A 19049-nucleotide genomic window follows, 5' to 3' on the forward strand; every position below is an offset into this window, starting at 1 on the left:
CCCCCTCCAGGGCTGGAACCTGCAACCCAGGCATGTGCTCTGACTGGGAATAGAACCCACAACCTCTAGGGTACAGGACAACGCCCAACCATCTGAGCCACACCCACCAGGGCTTCTTTTATTGTTTTTAAAAAGAAAATGTCCCCCTTTGCTCTGGACCTCTCAATTAAAAAACTAAGTGCTAGGAAGTCAAGTTCCAGAAAGAATATCTTAGTCTTAACACCTATTTGGGTGGAGTGAACTGGAACACACCACTTCCAGAAAAATAAGAAATGCTTAAATCAAATCGTCAAAATAGTCAATATTCTCTTCAATAGTTAGCACTTTTATTTTTCACAATGATGTCCATTCCCTCTCTGTGTGGCTGAAATGCTGGCAATAACCATCCGCACAGAGTCCCAGCGCGAGGGTGTAATTTTAAGATGACACCAGCAGCCTCATTTGCCTGCGCTGTGATTACCATCATTCTGAAAAGGGAGCCGACAGGGAGCCACCTCTCTGTTAAGAGTTGCCACCGAGCTTTCTCTCTTTTGTTCTCTGCTGCTTTAACTTTCTCTTTACCCCATAATCTCTTGCCCATATATTTTCATCAGCAAAGGGCAGGAAGAGCCCCAACCAGCCTGTCATAGTATCTAACAGCTCAAACCCGGGATGGTGGAGCACTTACCAGGGAGCCCCTCGGCATCTCTGCCTCGGCTTTGGTTTTGAGGGTTTTCTTGTGGTTTCCTTGAGCGCTGCTGGAGCCACTGGTGAGACAGGGGCCGTGGGAGCTGCCCTTTAACACGCTCCTGCAGGAAACATTGCTTGATCCACTGTCTGTCTGTTGAGCTGCTCTCTTATCAACTCTGCAGGTAGGAAGTGATTCCTCTGATAAATGACATTGCTCTTCTTCAATCACTCTACCCTTCCCGGTCCCTTAATGTTTAAAGTAACCGCCACAGATCGCTCTGTCTTTAACCCTCCGACTGAGAGTGCTGCCCCATGACCTTGATCAGATCTTTACCTGATATTCCAGGCGTGTGTCACTTTAGATTTGATAACAGAATACTTTATTTTTATGACTGCTTGTGAGATTGGGGGATAAAAACACTGTAAAGTGATTGCTAACTACATTTCTGGCTTAAGATTGGCAGGAAATGTAATTTCCTCTGGAAGTTTCTAAGTATCCGTTTGCTGGGTACAATCAATGAGATTGGCATACTCTGAATCGTGCATTTAATTTGCTTCCATTTCATGCCATGTGGGTACATTCATGCTTCCTAGTGTGGGCTGAATTTCTTTCAACCTTGATAAAACTTACCATTCTTTAATTTCAAAGACCATTGGTTTGGTTAACAAAGTAACATGGACTAAATTATCACTTTATTGCTAACTTTTATTTCATTGTTTAAATTCTGGCTAATGTATAAAAGACTGCTATTATGTGCTTCTGCTTGTATGAAAGGCACGCTTGGCTGGCATTTAATGTTCATTAAGCAAACAACGCTCCCTGTGTGTGGGGGGGAGGGGCCCTCTACACCCCCACCCGCTTGGCCCACGCGTTACCTGCTCAAAAGCTCGGTCATAAAGGTATCTTTTGCTGGACATGCAACAGGACTGGCTCTATTTCTGGGTTCAAACTTCACTTGCTCGCAAATGTCTTGTGCTGCTTTCCGACTGCTTTTGCTGTGGAAGCCAGCGTCTGGGGGACCCGGCAGCTCCGCGTCCCTGCGAAGCTCACTCTCCACCTCACTCTGCTGCAGCTCAGGCTTCTTTTTGTCCTTTTTCCGCTCAGCTTTTAGCTGCTTGTGCCCAAAGCCCAAGCCTTTCGCGTCTTTCTTCTCCACTTTGGGTTTGGAGACCTCCATTTTCCTGCTGCTGAGAGCGGGGAGTCGGCTCCTCCGAAAACCGAACCAGCTGGCAAAGGAAGGCCCGGGCCGCGGCCTCGCTTCCACAGACGTGGCCTTTGTCTGCACTTGGCCCTTCTCCACGTTTTCCTGAATGCACAACATGACCTTTTCTTCGATGGAGGGTGAGAGGGGGGCTTCTGGGCTCGCAGCAGTCCTGGTTACGGCAGGATCTGGACACCTCCCAGAAGCTTCTGGCTTGGCGGCCCTGCTGGCTTCAGACCCGCTTGGGCCCTGGGTGCTCCCCGGGCTCTGCGGGGCCCGTGGGCAGCCTGCCGCGGCGGGGGGGCCCCCGCAGGGGTCACTGCCGGCTCCCTCAGGCGCGGCCACACCCGGGCAGCCTCCCTGGGTGCAGGCCGGCGGGTCTTCCGGGCCCGGCGTGGCGAGGAGCCCCTCGGACGGTGGAGGGACCCGCAAAGGCACCTTGCTGGGGCTCCCCTGCTGGCTGCAGGCGCTGCCCGCGCTGCCCAGCGAGCCCTGCCTGGAGGGCGCCTGCGGGAGCCTCCCAGCGCCGGGGAGGCCCTCGGGCGTGGGGGCGGCCGGGGTCTTGCTGGGGGAGCCCTCGGAGGAGCTCTGCCGGGTGAGGGAGCTGCCTCTCTCCGCCGTGTTGGTGATGATCTGAGTTCGGACCCTGCCTGGCCCTTCCGTGGGCGGCCTGTCGCCCGCGTGGGCGCTGAAGCTCTGGCTGCGGGCCTTCGCCCCGTTCATGCCCAGGGCTGGCTTCGGGTGGGGCTTGTTGGAGGAAAGAGATCTCTTCACAGACCTGCTTTCCGCCCCGTCGTTTGCAGCGGCCCCAGCGGCGCCAGGTTCCAGTGTCTCTGGCGTCGCCGCTTCCAGGGGCAGCCCCCCGGCCGGGCGGTCCGGGGCCCGGAAACCCAGCGGGGGGCCGTGCCCCGCGCCCACCGCGGCCTCAAGGCCCATGGGACTCCCCGCGTGTGCCGGCCTCGCCTTGCTGGAGGCCACGGAGCTTTTGGAGGCCTCGTTGAGACTGTCTTTCTCCTGCTTCCCGGGCACCGTGGAGCTCTTCCTGAGCGGCTGCGGGGACTTCATGAGGGCTCGGAGCCCGGCCGCCAGGCGCGGCTTCCCCGCCTTCTCGGGAGGGTGTGCACCCCCGTGGGGGGCGCTATGGCTTCTGGAGGAGGCGGAGGGACAGTTGCCCTGAGATGGTGGCGACTCCGACTCGTTCACCCCCAGGAAGGAAGGCGAGGGCGCTGCGGAGACGCTGCTGTCCGCTGGTCCTTTTCTTCCCGGAGACAGACTGCCGGAGGCCGCCACTCCCAGCGGCTCATGGGCTGCGGGACAGCTCTTGGGGATCCGTAGCCCCGTGTCGGTGTGTGGGGCCCCCAGTGTTTGATGAGGTGGGGTATTGGGGACCCCTCTCTTTGGAGAGCCTTTAGGGAGCCCCGGGGCCATCACGACCAATGAGCCGCAGGGGGTATATGCGGGGCATCTGGTTTGCATCCCCATGTCCGGGGGGGTCAGGGGGTGAGCAAGGAGGGGCTTCTGGAAGGCCACGGAAGGTTTCCCCCCCAGCACTTCGGTCTGACTCGAGGCAATGACAGGCGCAGAGGATCCTTTCAGGAGGGCGGGTCCGAAGGCAGCCCGTGCTGCCTCGTGGGGGCCCCTGGCTTCGGGCCGGGCAGCCGGCGCTGGCGGCACATGCTCATACCTGGGCCTGATGAGCAGGGAGACCGACCTGCCCGGAGGGGGCGGCGGGGGAGGGGAGGTCGGCCCTGGGCAGTGCTTGTCCCTCGGGAGGGGCTCTCCCTGGCCCCCGGGCCCACCGAGGGGCGCCGACGGCTGGCTCGTGGGGCCCTGGGCCCCTTCCCTCCTGCGGGACGTCTGGGAGCCGCGCTTTGCCCAGTGCGAGTCGGGCTGCAGGTCACAGGGGGGCGCGGGGCCCTCGGCCCTCCTGCCGCCGGGCCGCTTCCCCGGAGCCTGGGCTGGCGACTTCTCGGGGGTCGCGGGGCCCGAGGAGGGGACCCTCCTGCCGGCCTCGGGCTCCGTGAGTTTGGGTTTCTGGGGGGAGGGCTTGCCCCTGGCTGGGATTTTGGTCAGACCTGGCTTCTGGTAGATGCCCGGGGCCACCGGGGACCTGCAGTTCCTCTGGCACGTGCTCCGCGTGGGTCTGGCCGGTTTCTGTCTCTGGGGGTTTGGCGGTGCCGTCCCGGGGCCGAGGGGCTCGGCGGCCGCTGCCTCGGGGGCCAGGACTGTCCCCACGCCGCCCCCCGGGGTGCTGCCGGCGGCCTCCCCCGCGGGCCCCTCGGCGAAGGCGCAGGCGCGGCCGCGCGCAGCTCCGGGCCGGAGGCCGGCGGGTCCCTGAGCGGAGCGGCCCGTGGGGCCCGCCGTGGGGCGCGGGGCCTGGGCGGTGGAGATTTCATTCCTGGCCACGGCGACAACCCCCGTCTGCTGAGCGCCGAGCTCGATGGGCTCGCCGTCCTCCGCATCAAAGATGACCGCCACACACTCCTCCGAGGACGGCCGCCTCTCCCCCCGCGGCTGCCGCAGGAAGCCCAGGGTCCGCGGCCGCTCCGGGTGGGCGGGCGCCCGTTCCTCCGCCCCGGGAGCCCCGAGCCGAGGTCTCCCAAGCCCCACGAGGGCGTCCAGGTTCTCCGTGGACTGGTCGGTGTCGGTGGCCAGTGACAGGTCCGAGGGGCTTTTCTCGTCGCTGCTCTCGATGTGCAGCTCGTCCAGGGTGTCGTTGTCATCGGTGTCTGAAAGCTGGAGGCTGATGGCCACGCGGCACCTGCGGGGACCCCTGTCTCTCTGTCCCTCAGGCACCTGCTTCCTCTCCGAGGGACAGCTGCTGGCACAGCTGCTCAGCTTTTCAGGTCTCTCCCTGGGGTGAACGGAGGGGCCTTCGGAAAGGTGTCTTCCGTTCAGCTCCCAGCCGAACAGACTGTCGGAAACGCTGTGGGTCAACTTACAGCCATGCAGCCTGCAGGCCTGGCTGGGAAGGGCCTGGGTCCGTGCGAAGGAGGAAGAGCCCTCATCGGCGTCGGCGTCGTCGTGGGAATCTGTGTCATAAACAAATGCCTGGTGGGGCTCCCTGCAGGCACCCCCCGTGTCTGCTGTTTTGCAGGGGGCGTGCTCCTTGGGGCTACTCTTAATTCCTGGAGAATATATTCCTTCATTGGAGTTCATGCAATCTTTATAGCCCCATTTGGTTATCACTGAGGGGGGTTCAAGTAACACTTTGCGCTTCTGTAGCTTTCTTAGTCCTTCCAAAATGTGGCTTTCCTTGATACGCGTCGGAGGTAGTTCGTCGGTAGGACTAGCAAAGCCACTTGGGAGCGAGGAGTCAATACTTAGCCTTTTATCCCAGTTTTGTGATGATGGCTAGGAAAGAAAAGCAGAGATCAGAAAGGATAGAGTCGTGTGGATCACACTTTTATAAGAGAAGTCCATCACTGAACTTCCTTTGTTCTAGTGGTTGATAAATATTCACAATAAATGCATACATTAATTAATTAATGCAACTTAATTAACTAGGAAGCACATTTCTACTTTGCCAGGTTCTGAGCTAAGCAGTATATAATTTAGAGAAGAAGAGAATAGGGACTTGCCCTCAAGAAGCATGCACCCAGCAGAGGAGAGGACCTGAACACAAATGGGTGCTCTAGAAATTCAGGGGAGAGAGACCATACACCTGCTTGGAAAAACCTGAAAAACCACAAAAGGAAAGGTGTTGCTTTTTTAAAAACCTACCTAGCCATTGAAAAATGGCAAGGTTTGCTTTAGTTTAAAAATGGGGAGAATGATTTCCAGAAGAAATGTGATAGCAAGGATCCAAACTGGGAAGGTAAGTTTAACCTTAAACTTAGGGAATTTAGGGAATAACCAAAGACAGTATGGCCTCAGGGTGCATGAGAGGTAGAGGATAAATGGAAAAGTAAGTTAGCCCATGTCTTTATGGAACCTTCCATTCTAACACTGGATGGTTACAACGTCATGTGACTTCATGACTTTGACAGGCAGGGAACACCTGGGAAATACACCCACACAAATAGCAGCAGGCATTTGCTGTTAGAACCCGTAGTGATGATTCACCTACTAACTGAGAAAAGTCAACTTCTTGTCCTTAGACATTACCCAATACTAGGGTTAGTTTTTGAGAAGTGACCAAGAAATGACATAGAAAAAACATACTGCATTCTACACAGACATTGGTATTTTTTCATAGTATTGCTAACAGGAAATGGAAGGACAGAGGATGGAACTAACCTTGGCTAAGCACCTGTTGTGTGCCAGCCACTTACATAGCACTCTGACTTAATTTTCAGAACAACACCATGAAGGAAACATTACCATCCTGTTTACTAGGGAGGAACCTGAGGTCCAGCAAGAGGGTCTGTTGGAAATCACACAGCACAGGGAGAGCTGGCGCAAGGATGTGAACTCTGGTTTGCTGGGTTCTTCCTACGACTGACTTCCAAAGTGGCCATGTGGGGCTTTGAACCCAGGCAGCCTGGCTCTGGGGCCTGCACAACTTCATCTTGATGCCATACTGCCGGAGTCAAGCTCAGTTTCTCTTCTCCCCTCTATATCAGTCAATGCCATAATGGAGATCACAGGTTATCGCCGCACCTCTCTCCAATGGAACTTGCAGTTTAATCACAAACCAGCACCCTGGAGACCTGGTGGGATGTGGGCACAGTGACCTAATGCCTTTTATTAAGGCTATAAAATTAATGGTGAAGAATTTCGCCATTAATTCTTCTTGACAAAGAGTGCAGTTACCATTGGCGTCTCCACACCAGCTAACCTCCGTCCCATAACTCTCAACACTAACCATGTGCTCATAAGCAGAGGTTGAAAATGTGTCAGACACTTACACTGGAATCTCAGCTTTTCAGTAAGCTGTGCACATTTATTTACATCTAAGAGATTTTCATAAAAATTACTCTTGCTATCAACAATATATATTGTTTATCTGTGTTTTATTTGTTTGTTATTTTCTTTTTTAAAAAATCCTTATTGTTGAAAGTATTACATATGTCCCCATTTTCCCACCTACTGATTTCTACCACTCCTCTTCCCACCCCCTCAGGCATTCACTACCCTATTGTCTGTGTCTATGGGTTGTACATATATGCTTATGAGTTCATTGGTTGATCTCCCTCCCCCACCCTCCCCTCCCCTGCCTTCCCTCTGAGGTTTGACAGTCTGTTTGATGTTTCTATGTCTCTGGGTCTATTTTTGTTCATCAGTTTATGTTGTTCATTAGATTCCACGTATGAGTGAGATCATGTGATACTTATCTTTCCCTGACTGGCTTATTTGGCTTAGCATAATGCTCGCTAGCATATTTTCTTTAAAAAATTCTTCAGGGTCCTAAGTGCTGCGGATAGATGCTCTTTGGTGATGCTTTGCCTCCACCCTCCTCTTCCCCTGCACCATTAAAAGCTCCTTCGGAAATCAGAAGGAATCCTGTCAGTGAGTTTGGGTATTATAGACCGCCCAGTGAGCGGACTGCCACAGCTTGGCTTTCTGAGAATGCCCATGATCTCCACCGTCACATTCACAGAGAAGGAGAGGAGACAGGCTCAGAGCACCCTGCAAGAGCTTGAAAAGGCTGCTTTGTTCAACCCATAAAAGATGTGCTCAGCCTCTGGCCATCCACCTCCCTCCGCCTCTCCAGAGCCTTCCATGCTGTGGTTTAATTCATCCCACGGCCAGTGGCTGGAAACCTCCCGGGGCCCAGGATCTCTGCCCGGTGAGATTGGCCGCATTCCTCCATCAGCTGTGCATGGGAGGTTACGGTACTCAATAACGTGAGAAAAGTTTGGAACAATTTGGCAACTTGAAAAAAAAAAAAAAAGCATGAATCCCCACGGGAGGGACCAGGGGCGAAGCTGGCATTTCCCACAGGCAGCTTCATTCTTTGCAGATTTAATCTGGGAGCAGTTGGCTGAAAATGCTGCCGAGGCAGAGGCTTGGGTTTAATTCACAGTCCTTTCCTATTTCTTGGCTGGACTACAGTTCTACACATTTTTTTAAAGGACATTATTGGTTTTATTGGGAACAAATCCATCCCAACAATTGGAACAACTCCTCCAAGTTTTGGGCTGATTCAACAAGGCTGATATAGCTGCGTGGTTAAGAGTGAAGGTTCTGGAATCAATAGCCAGCTCTGCTACTTACTGGCTATGAGATCTTGGGCTATTTCCTTAATTTCTCAGCATCTCAGTCTCCTCATCTATAAAATGGGGGAGTGTGGGGGGTTTCTATTTAATAAGCTATCCTGAACATTAAATCAGCTAATACTTAGGAAGTGCTAACAAAACTGTGTGGCACAGGGTAGTTACTCATTAATGAGGCCAAATCGCTCCATGGAGGGCAGGCTGAGTATTTCATGTGGGCTTTCTTTCTGTTTCTAAACAAGACACTTCTAAAAAGGTATATAAGAGCCATTGGCTATATATTTATTCATATGTAAGTTAATATTGTATTCACATTCAAATTCATATTATATATATTTATTATATAAGTTAATACTAAATGAGTACCTGGCACATAGTAAGAACTGCAGAAGTTCCTTAAGTAATATGAATTTGAGCTGTCGTTGCAAGACTGTGTCTAGTTGGCTGGGTCCCTGAGAACTGGGACTTTTCTCTGTGCCGTGTGACAGGTGTGCTGGTGCACCACGGCCATTCTGAGCCGGGACCCTGAAATCTCTGGAACACGGCCACCTGAGTGTGCATGAATTGTCCTAAGAACCTCATTGCTCCGTTTTCAGGAAAGAGGTTTCCCTAGACGATGAAAGATTGTTCAAATTGGAAGAATTTCAGCCAAAGGTAGAAAGAAAATAAGAAAAAAGGCTCTGAGACGGAGAAAAAGGAGGAGTGTGAGGGCAAAACAGCAGAGCCAGGAGCGCTGGGAGCCAGTGACAAAGAGAGGGGACATCCCTGACCATCTTCCCAGCTGGTTGAGAGCCAGGCCCCGAGCAGTCTTTATTCACAACCCCAAACATCTCCTTCAAAGGAACAGTTTTGATAATGCACCAGACTGCTCGCTTTGTATTAGAAGTCTGAGTCCAAGGGAATAAGCTCTAAATTCTAGTTAAAAATCCTTCCCCGAGTTATTGTTCAGGGTATGACGAAGTTAGCCCCTCACCAATATTTTCTGGAAGTTAATGGAAATTTCTGGTTTCTATGCTTCTGAAATTGTAAACTTAATTTATAAGAATAATAAAAAAATGACCTCCAAAAAGTCTGATTTGGGGTTTCTATTCTCATTTACTCTTGGCTTTTCTTCAACATTAGGAAACTGCAAAAACAGCTATTTCAGATACCTGGCTCACACCACTGTGCAAAGATATTTGTAAAAAGCATGAAGGAATCTCCGGCTGTGTGAGCCCACTTTGCAGATGGGACCCATTATAGCAGTAGAGTTATTTGCAAGCCTGGTAAAGGGACTCCCAGCATCAAAACAGGGACATGTGACCTTCACTGAGCCCTGGTGCCGGTCATCTATCATGGTATTTTCTTTCTCTATCATGCTACCTTCCAATGTATAGTCAATTAGTTGTGTGACTTCTGGCAAGTAACTTAACCTTTTATGAGGCTATAGCACTGAGTAGAGAAGGTTAATATAATATATGCTATTTTTGAGCAATATATTTTTACAAAGTGAACGATACTTCCCAAATTCTGGCCATTTATTGAGATAATCTACCATTCTCCCTATTGTCGAGGAAAAAAAAAAAAAAGCAAAATTCTCTTGGCACTATCATGGGATGCTCAGTCTGGACTGGCATGGCAAGTGGTCTTGCTGACTCATTAGCACTGAACAGTAAAGCCTCTCAGAGCAACACAGTGATGGGGGATGTCCATAGAGCGAATGGGAAGCGTCTGAGTTGGTCTGTAGCGTGGACAGTTCCATCAGGCCAGGGCTCCAGGTTCCAGGCTCCACCGAAGCACAGAAGGAACTGTCTTCATCTTCCCAACTCCCTCCCACGATGTCCAAGTCATCGGGGATCAAATCAACATTCCCCTCCTCACGCGCTGTGTGACTTCTGGCAAGTAACAACCTTGTGTGGGCCTGGTTCCTCGGCCTCATAATGGGGACACCATTATCTCCCTACAGAGTTTTTGTGAGGAGTAAATTAACAGGCACTCAGAAAAATGGTCACTCCTTCTTAGCCCTCCCTCCCACCTTCCTTCTAGAAGGTTACTTTCTGGTTCACTCTGATGGCGATGCGCCTTGAAAGGAGGCCTTACCCTTTTCCTGAGGTTCTTCCCATCGTGCCATGTGCAGGAGGAGCCGCTGGAGTACTCGCTGCAGGTGCTGGAAAGAGACAGCTCACTGCTGCTGCAGCGACTGCGGGGACAGAGGTGACCGGGGAGGACAAGCCCCACGCCAGGGCCTTTCAAAGCAGGGGCTCCTGACTTGGCGCTCAGCTGGCATTCCTGAAAAAGGAGGGGAGCTCTGAGCTGGGCTTGGCTCAGGGGACAGGAAATACCACTCAACCTCCTAGTGAGGCAGAAGTGAACGGAGCAAATCAATCTCTCAGAGCTACAGTTTTCTTTTTAAAAAGCGAATAATGACAATACTGCCTGCCTTCTAGGGTTTACTGCAGGGACCAGCTGGGGTTCTAGATGGGAGGCATATGGCACAGTATCTGGACTAGGTAGTGCCTGATTATTGAGAGCTACCATCCTCATTAGGTAGAAGGTCACAATGGAAGTTTCCCATTTTATCTAGTCAGGCTGGTCAAGGAAGCAGACCAGTATCAAAACATGACTCTCATGCTACAAAAGGAAGAAACCAGAGTCATATCTTTGGCTGGAGTTTAAGAACATGAGCGTTGGACTCGGGCCTAGCACCTGATGCACACTGCCCCAGATAGGAGAGCTTGAGCAAGTAAAACAGTTGACTTCCACAGACTCCATGGACCTTGTAGAGTGGGGCAGTTCTACCAGATTACCCTCCGGCTCTGATGCCTCATGCTAAGTCAGGAATCCGATGCCAGGGCATTTCTGTGCCACCTTCCAGGAGGCCATGCATAGTGCAACACCAACCTCATCAGGACTAATGAGGTTCTGAAAGATAACGGGATTTTCACATCAGTTGGCTGTCCAAACGGTAAAGGCTGTCTTATCAAATAGATCTGGTACCCATGCCGAAGATCCAGGTGGTTCAAGTTCTAGTGGGTCTGCACGAGGCACGGGTGACCAAGCTGTAAACATCCCAGCTCTTCTTCACAGCCGCTTTATGGGCCCCTCACGTAACAGATGAAGCAACACAAACTGGACAGGCTAAATTAATTGAGCACCCGGCCACGGGAATGGACTCTCTCCATTACCGTCTCATTCCGCTCTCCTATCTATGTAAAGCTTTGTCTCAGGAACACTTAGATGGGGAACCATCTGTCTTTGTGTCACTTGCAGAATGGCAAAGCCATTTAAGTATGCAATTTATTGACACTTTATAGGTGCCTTTAGTACCCGAGTACTTATCAGTGTCCTCCAAATGCAATTCTAACTGACGGTGACTAAACATCGGCTCGGGGAGTGAAGAGAATGCTGTACTGAGAGTACTTGTGGTGAATCTGAAACCCCTACCTACGTACAGAGGGCCTGTCTAATTTGCTGCCTAATCAATATCCATAACGCTTAATCATGCTAGATTTCCACTGTTAGGCATCTGCCTTGCTATCAATACTTCATTTTTGCGGCATAACAATCTCTTTAAGTGATCTTAAAAGGACCAAAAAAATATTGTATTACTCTATTTCCCCGCCCCCACCCCCCTAGAATTGGACTGTAAATATCAATTAAAGGAAAAAACTTGTCTTAAATTCCAGCTTTTAATGAGATCTATTGATACGACCTTGTTTATTGCTGGATGTGATTTAAGGTGAGTTCATATTTGTATCTCGACCGATGCCTCCAACCAGTGCTCTTACTGCACAGACACACCTGGTGTCTGGCTTCGGGACTGCGGCCATGTGGACACCCTGAAGGGCCCCTCAGAAATATCATATAGGGCATCACTTCTGCGGCATGCTTCCTGTGTTCTCATTCTGTTCTCCATATTTGGTTGCCCGAGTAAGCACGTGGTGGTTTGCTCAGGACTAGCTTTGCTCTGACAGATGTGTGTTGCATGGCCACCCAGACCTAAGCCTCCCCAATGGCCCTTTTCATACTCTGCATGGCTTCGTTACAGTTTATATTCCACCTTTTCCCAAGATATTGAAGCTTGTATTTCTCACCTATCCCTTCCCAATACACTTATCAGCATTATTGTTATTGCAACCTCACTCCATTCCTAGGCCTCTTTTAACAAGGACGCGTTCTTGCCCAGTTGTTGCCCATGTGTGCACCCATGGCTTAGCTGCTGGATTCAGATGACAGGAAGTTAGAACTGGGAAGGTGAACTGGAGGAGGAAGAAACGGCTGCCTCTCCCTTGACCTTGAACTTGAGATGCCCAGATGTGATAGGAGATTCTCTAGGAGGTGGGAAAGGCCCATCAATGTCATGGAGGCAGGTGGGTTTGGGGTGGTTAAGCAGAGACATATCCTCCAAGCCAGGCTTTTACACTTTAGTGTGGACACAAATCATCCAGGGTCTTGTTCAATACAGATCCTCATTCATTCTGAGGTGGGACCTCAGCTGTGGTACTTTTAACAAGTTCGCAGGTACCTCGATGCTGCTGGCCCAGGCTCTGTGCCTTGCGTAGAAAGCCCCTAGGAGCAGCTATGAGAAGGGTCTACCTATTCTGTGGATTTCATGGTAGTGTGTTGTGTGATCTCACAGTCCAACCTGGGCCGAGCTGAGCAGGACCAAAGGTATGGCCATGGGCAGTGGAATGGGGAGGGAGGGAGAGAGTGTGTGTGTGTGTGTGTGCGTGTGTGTGTGTGTGAGAGAGAGAGAGAGAGAGAGAGAGAGAGAGAGAGAGAGAGAGAGAGAGATTATAGAGTAATTCCCTGCAAAAAAGAGAAGCAGCTAGTCCTCCCTACTGAGAAATTCTCCCACCGTTCTCCCACCTTAGACAATCGATGTTTGAATTTAATAAGGGACTCAGAATCTCTGACATCACAGCTGTGAAGTGAGCTCTTTTTCCTGCAGTTTCTCTCTTCACAGCACATGATTATCATATAGGATTATCTACTCTATTGAGTCACTGTTCTGTGATTGAGCGCTTGAACTCCAAGGCTATTTGTTTTGTTTAAATCCTGGCTATTCCACTTGCTAACTTTGATGTTGGGAAAATTACTTAACTCATCCATGCCTCAATTTCTTTCTTCGTAAGTGGAGAGAATGAAAACACACCCTACATAAGATTATTGTTAATTTTGAACAACTCCTAGCATATAGCAATGCTTAGTAACTTTTATGTGTTGCTACTATTATTAAAAAATGTTTTTAAAATAAATATCTTGGCTCTTTAACTAAATCATAAATTTAGAGCCTCCCTCAGGGGCCCTGGATGATACTTCTTGACAGGCCATCATTGTCTGATGCCTTGCATGCAGGAGCCATGATGAGCAACAGCCAATAGAAGGTATGTTTTGTTTCCAGGGATCACTGATGTGAGCTGCCAGAGAGACATGCTAGTAAATACCATCCTCAGTTATCAGTCTCCATCTTTGTCATGTAATTGTGTGGCTGTGGCATGGTGCCACATTCTTTTGAAGAACAGAAGAGGGCTAAAGCAGCAGATAGCTTATTACTGACACTATTGTTAACAGGCACTATGTTAAGTACATTTCATATATTATCTCACGTAATCCTCACCACAATCCTCAGAAAAACAAACAAACACCCAACCATCATTATGCTCATTTTCAGATGGGGAAACTGAGGTGGTGAGGTGTTAATATCTAAGGGCACCCAATCAATATGATGCTGATGTCAGACCCAGGTCCTAGCCACTATGCTATAGTAAGGCCCTAACAACAGCAGACCTTCTGGACATATATACCAGATATCTTACTGAGAAGAGTTTAATTTATTTGTAATAGAAAATTATAATTATTAAAATTCTTCTTTAAAAAATGTATACTGGCTTCCACTGCAACATTATCTTATTTTGATTTACTTGGCAAAATACACCCCGTTTGCACTATTCAAAGTATATTTTAGACTACTATCTTGAATCACTCGTGTGCTTTAACATCCTTACTGTGAAAAATGCAATACAAAATCCATAATTTTAGCTAAGAAAAAGGATAGAGAAAATGAAGGCAAGAGTTCCTTGGATAAAAACTGCACACTTAAAATATTCCTGACCTTAAGGCCATATTACAGATAGGATGCCATTAAGATATTCATAAATATTTAAAGTGATGGAATTCCACTAAAATTTCATTTCAATCTAACTTGAGAACATTTACTTTTGATAAAGGATATCCTATCTATACTTATAAAAATTATACAGTAAAATAAAAAGCCAGTTATTCACAATGTTCATCTGTCATTGTTTTAAGCAAAAGATTTTTCCATATATATTTATTTGGCTGTGGTTTTTTTCAAGTTACTTTTTTTTTAGGTCAATGATACTTAAAAGCCATGCTGGTTAAAGTTTTGCCAAATAAGCACAAAGCTAACCCTTGCTGAAGAAAAAAATTGTACAGCCCATGAATTTTTAAAAGTTCATACATAATATATCATGAAAGGAGGATGACTAATATGGAACATGGGCTTTAATAAAAAGCTCCTTGACCATTTCTCAGAGACTTTGAGATGTAATCAATACCCCAAAAGGTATCGTGGGGACAAAGCCAAGATTTATGATATTTTTGCCGAGAGTGACACTTTCGGCCTACTCTCTCGGCGGGGGGCTGTGAGACTGAGTTTCAGAGATCACAGGAAAGCATTTTATCTGCCTGACAATGCTTCAGCGAGGCACACTGTGGTTCTCTCCCAACATTGAACTTGATGGAGGAGAAACAACCAGCTAAACAAGTGTTCTGAAGGCACCGGGGAACTCACGTGCGTCTCAACATCACTCCGTGTCTGTGTCAGACTCCGGCTCCTTTCCACCTCTGCGAGCAAATCTCCGGATGAAAGATGTAAGATGCGTGAGTGAAGTTTCTAGGTGAAAACAAGCAGAAACATGGAATCGTGATGATTTAATTCTTCGTTCCAAAAACCCTACCCTGGACAGGTAAATCTCAAAAGAGTTGACATGTCTCGAATGGATAATACATATCCTGACTCAAAAGAGTTTATTCTAGTTCACCGGTGTTCTATATACATGCGTGCGCAAATTACAGCTTATCAACAATAATCACACTTTCACAGTCTGTCAGTCTGTGATGGAAAATAAGCTGCAGGGAAAAAAATAAGTAGTGGCTGGAAAATAAGTAGTAAGAAAACTGCGAACACCCCAATACACTTACTGGCTGGTGTAAAAATTAACTTTTGGTATTCACACGAACAAACAATCACCATGTTAACCTCATTATGTTGAGCAGTGGTTAAAATCTGAGCAAATGATTATAAAAGTGACCTTATTTCTAAACAGCATTGATCTTGTGAAATCTTCCCGTGGACACATTTTAACTCAAAGTCATTAATGTCATCTGTTAGGAACAATTAATGTGAATGGAAAATAATTGCATCAGGGACCTGGGGACTTAGATTTTGGGGCATTAATATTCACACACTATTTGATAATATGCTCAATTCTTTATTTCGGCTTTGCTTGGGAAGCCTGCTAAACCGGGGACATTTCACTATATTAATCTTTTTACTAATTACTGAGGCTTTTCTGTGGACATTACATTTGATCTGTTTAATTGCAAATACAATATAACGTGTGATTTATGTCTAATGTTTCTGCTAGGCTGCTGACATTTTAAAAATGGTACGTGCAGCCTGGCTTCTCTTGGTTACAACTTTTGTGACTTCGGACTGTAATAACATCGAATCGAGTGGGTAAATAATGAGGCTAAGCATGTCTCCCAGCCCCTCCCCCCGCCCCAAAAGCTTTCCTCTTCCTGGTCCTCCCCGGGAAGGCCTGGCGGCACACTGATGCTGATCGGGAAGTGACTGAGATGCCCTGTCACTAATTAATGGCAGGGTCGCTTTGGAGTGCAGGGGCTGCCACACGGGTCACTCTGTCCCAGGAGATCCACCCTGTTGTCAGCATGGACAGGAAACCCCACTACAGTGAGACACATTCCTCTGCTCCCCAGCTGACCCCTGGGGCTGAACCTGGGTGAGGGCCCCTGTGCTGGAGCTGTGGGAGGAGGTACTGCTCCCTCTGCAGGAGCGAAGGCATTTTCTCTGCCAGGGAGCTGGTCTCAGTGCAGCTTCCTCACCACTTGCTTCAGACCTTCACTCTTGCTCCTTTCAGCCCATGTTGGTGGAGTTTATTTCACCCAAAGGGCATAAGTCCTGAACTGGTTGCCTGTTATTTTGAAAAATCTAATTTCTCCAACAAAGCTAAGACATCAGTAGGTAAGTAGGACCAGGATGTTGTTTCTGCCCAATTTTTATAGTCCTTACCTCAAGCTCCCTGTACAATCTGAGTTTTCTGGGGGCACAGATTATCTAATCCCCAGGACCTGTCACAATGTGTAATATTCAGTAAGTACCCCACGGATGCTTATTGTACTCTATGAAGAAAAAAGATGGCTTTATATTTTCCCCACCAACATATAAGTTTCAAAGATTGGGAAAGTGCCCAAAGAATTATAATGTTCTGAAACCTAAAAATACATTTATCAATATGCAAACAGTCCAAGAAGTTATGGGAAATGACATTCAACCAAAAATAATGAATCTGAGTGGTACATCATGTGATTTGGGGGAAGCGTCCTAATAGATTAGTTATTTGACTTCTCATTCAGTTCATGGTTACACTTCGCTCTTTCTTATCAGATATGATGTCATCCTTCGCTTTCTGCATGAATATGTGTGTGTATAAACCCATCCTCCTAAATGAAGCTACATTTCAGCGGTTATTATCCAAATGGCCAGTTTCCTCCACAGATATAGGTACGGACACGTTGGAAAGGTGACAGATCCTAGGGCAAGGAGCCAGGCACCCTGAGTTCCAGCCCTGTCTGAAGCACAGGTGTGCCCAGATCTTGGGACTGTAACTGCACATCTCCATCTCAGATTCCTCACCTGTAATGGAGGGATGGAGGTGGGTACCTGACCTGCCACACAGGTAGGCAGTGGTATTGCCATGGGCAGAAAGGATCCTATATAATAATAGACAAATATGCAAATTGACCATACCTCCGACACAACCACAAGCCACGCCCACCACCCAATCAGAGTGAGTATGCAAATTAACCCAAACCAAGATGGCTACAGCCACAGAGAGCAAGGTTTCCTAGGTAACAGAGGAAGCCAAGCTTTCCACCTGCCCTGGCTAGACCTAAGCCTCCACTCAAGCTACAAAGTTTCAATTATAGAAGGTAAACAAATTCAAACAAATGGCGGCAGAATGGAGCTTGAGAGAGCAGGCCAGGGTTGCCACCAGCAACAGAGGAAGCAAAGCTTTTCCCACACCTGGCCGGGCCCACCCGCTTAAGGCAACAAAGTTTCAATTATAACCCCAACACAAATGGCTACCAGCCTCGGAGGGAGCCCCAGGCTTGGCTCCGCTCCAGGCTACAAAGTTTCAATTGTAGAAGGAAAATAAATTCCAGATACCAGGGCCTCCACTTGAGTTGCCAGGGGGCATGGCCTGCCTGCAAACCACCACAGGCCCCTCGCTCAGGCCGCCCCACACCCCAAGGGAACCCCCACCTGATCCAGGATGCCCTTCAGGGCAAACCAGCTGGCCCCCACCCCTGTACCAGGTCTCTATCCTATCTAATAAAAGAGTAATATGCAAATTGATCATCACTGCAACACACAATATGTCTGCCCCCATGTGGTCAAAGATCCTGCCTGCATGTGGACACAAGATGGCCACCACAAGATGGCCAGCAGGAGAGGGCAATTGGGAGGCACCCGGCCTGCAAGGGAGGGCAGTTGAGAGGGACTAAGCCTGCAAGGGAGGGCAGTTGGAGGTGATCAACCCTGCAGGAGAGGGCAGTTAGGGGTGACCAGGCCGGCAGAGGAGGGAAGTTGGGGGCAAACAGGTTGGCAGCAGAGTGGTTAGGGGGTGATCAGGCTGGCAGGCAAAAGCGGTTAGGGGCAATCAGGAAGGCAGGCAGGCAAGCAGTTGGGAGCCAGCAGTCCTAGATTGTGAGAGGGATCCCAGATTGGAGAGGGTACAGGGTGGGCTGAGGGACAACCCCCCTCCGTGCACAAATTTCATGCACCAGGCCTCTAGTAATAAATAAGACAGTATGCTGAAATTCACACAGCCTTGCATCAATTAATTGCTATAACTCAGAGTTGGTGGTAGTTAATTTCTTAAAGGCTTAAGGTACAAATGAATTATTTGTTGTTATAGTTTCCTGATATGTAAGGCAAATAAAAATGGTCTTGGAAAATAAATCTACCTCTCTGTTAAGGCTGTGGGCAAGAAAATGGTAGGTAAACATTATTCTTTCACACAATGTCCCTTAAGTAGCCACAAAACTAATAAGCCCATAAATGTTACACTTCTTATAACAAGAATTTTAATGAAAAGCTACACTTCCACATGTATATGTATGTGTAATATTATAATAAACGCATTCTCCTGGACAGAGGAAGGGAGCCAGAGAGACTCCAAGGGCAGAGAGCACGCACATCACTTTCCAACTGGCACTGTGATGTCATCGGACTTAATTTGGATCTCAGGGAGAAGTAGATAGAATGTAAATATGGGAAATACAATCAAAGCAATATCTTTTTGGATCTGTCTCCTTGGGCAAGGGAAACAAAAGCAAAAATAAACAAATGGAACTATATTAAAATGAAAATCTTGTGCACAGCAAAGGAAATCATCAATAAAAGAAAAAGACAGCTCACTGAATGGGAGAAGATATTTACAAATTATAGATCTGATAAGGGATATCCAAAATATATCAGGAAATCACACAACTGAGCATAAAAACAACAACAAATAATCTGATTAAAATTTGGACAAAGGACATGAATAGACATTTCTCCAAAGAAGACATGTGGATGGCCAACTTTCAAGAAAAGATGCTCAACATCACTAATCATCAGAGAAATGCAATTCAAAACCACAGTGAGGTATCACTCACACCTGTCAGAATGGCTATCATCAAAAAGTCAACAAACAACAAGTGTTGGAGA

General features: G+C 48.4%; 1 protein-coding gene across 1 annotated transcript in view; it reads right to left on the reverse strand.

Annotated features, from left to right (window-relative positions):
• NCKAP5 (NCK associated protein 5) overlaps positions 1–19049 on the reverse strand; it is a 908330-nt gene that overhangs the window by 63856 nt on the left and 825425 nt on the right. Inside the window, exons 11-12 of the mRNA XM_054722813.1 lie at positions 14826–14927; positions 10109–10297 (exon numbers count right to left, since the gene is read on the reverse strand). Coding sequence (XP_054578788.1) covers positions 10109–10297; positions 14826–14927 — 291 coding nt within the window. The remainder of the gene's footprint in view (positions 1–10108; positions 10298–14825; positions 14928–19049) is intronic.

Source organism: Eptesicus fuscus, chromosome 11 (assembly GCF_027574615.1).
Source record: "Eptesicus fuscus isolate TK198812 chromosome 11, DD_ASM_mEF_20220401, whole genome shotgun sequence".
In the NCBI taxonomy this organism is placed as follows: Eukaryota; Metazoa; Chordata; class Mammalia; order Chiroptera; family Vespertilionidae; genus Eptesicus; species Eptesicus fuscus.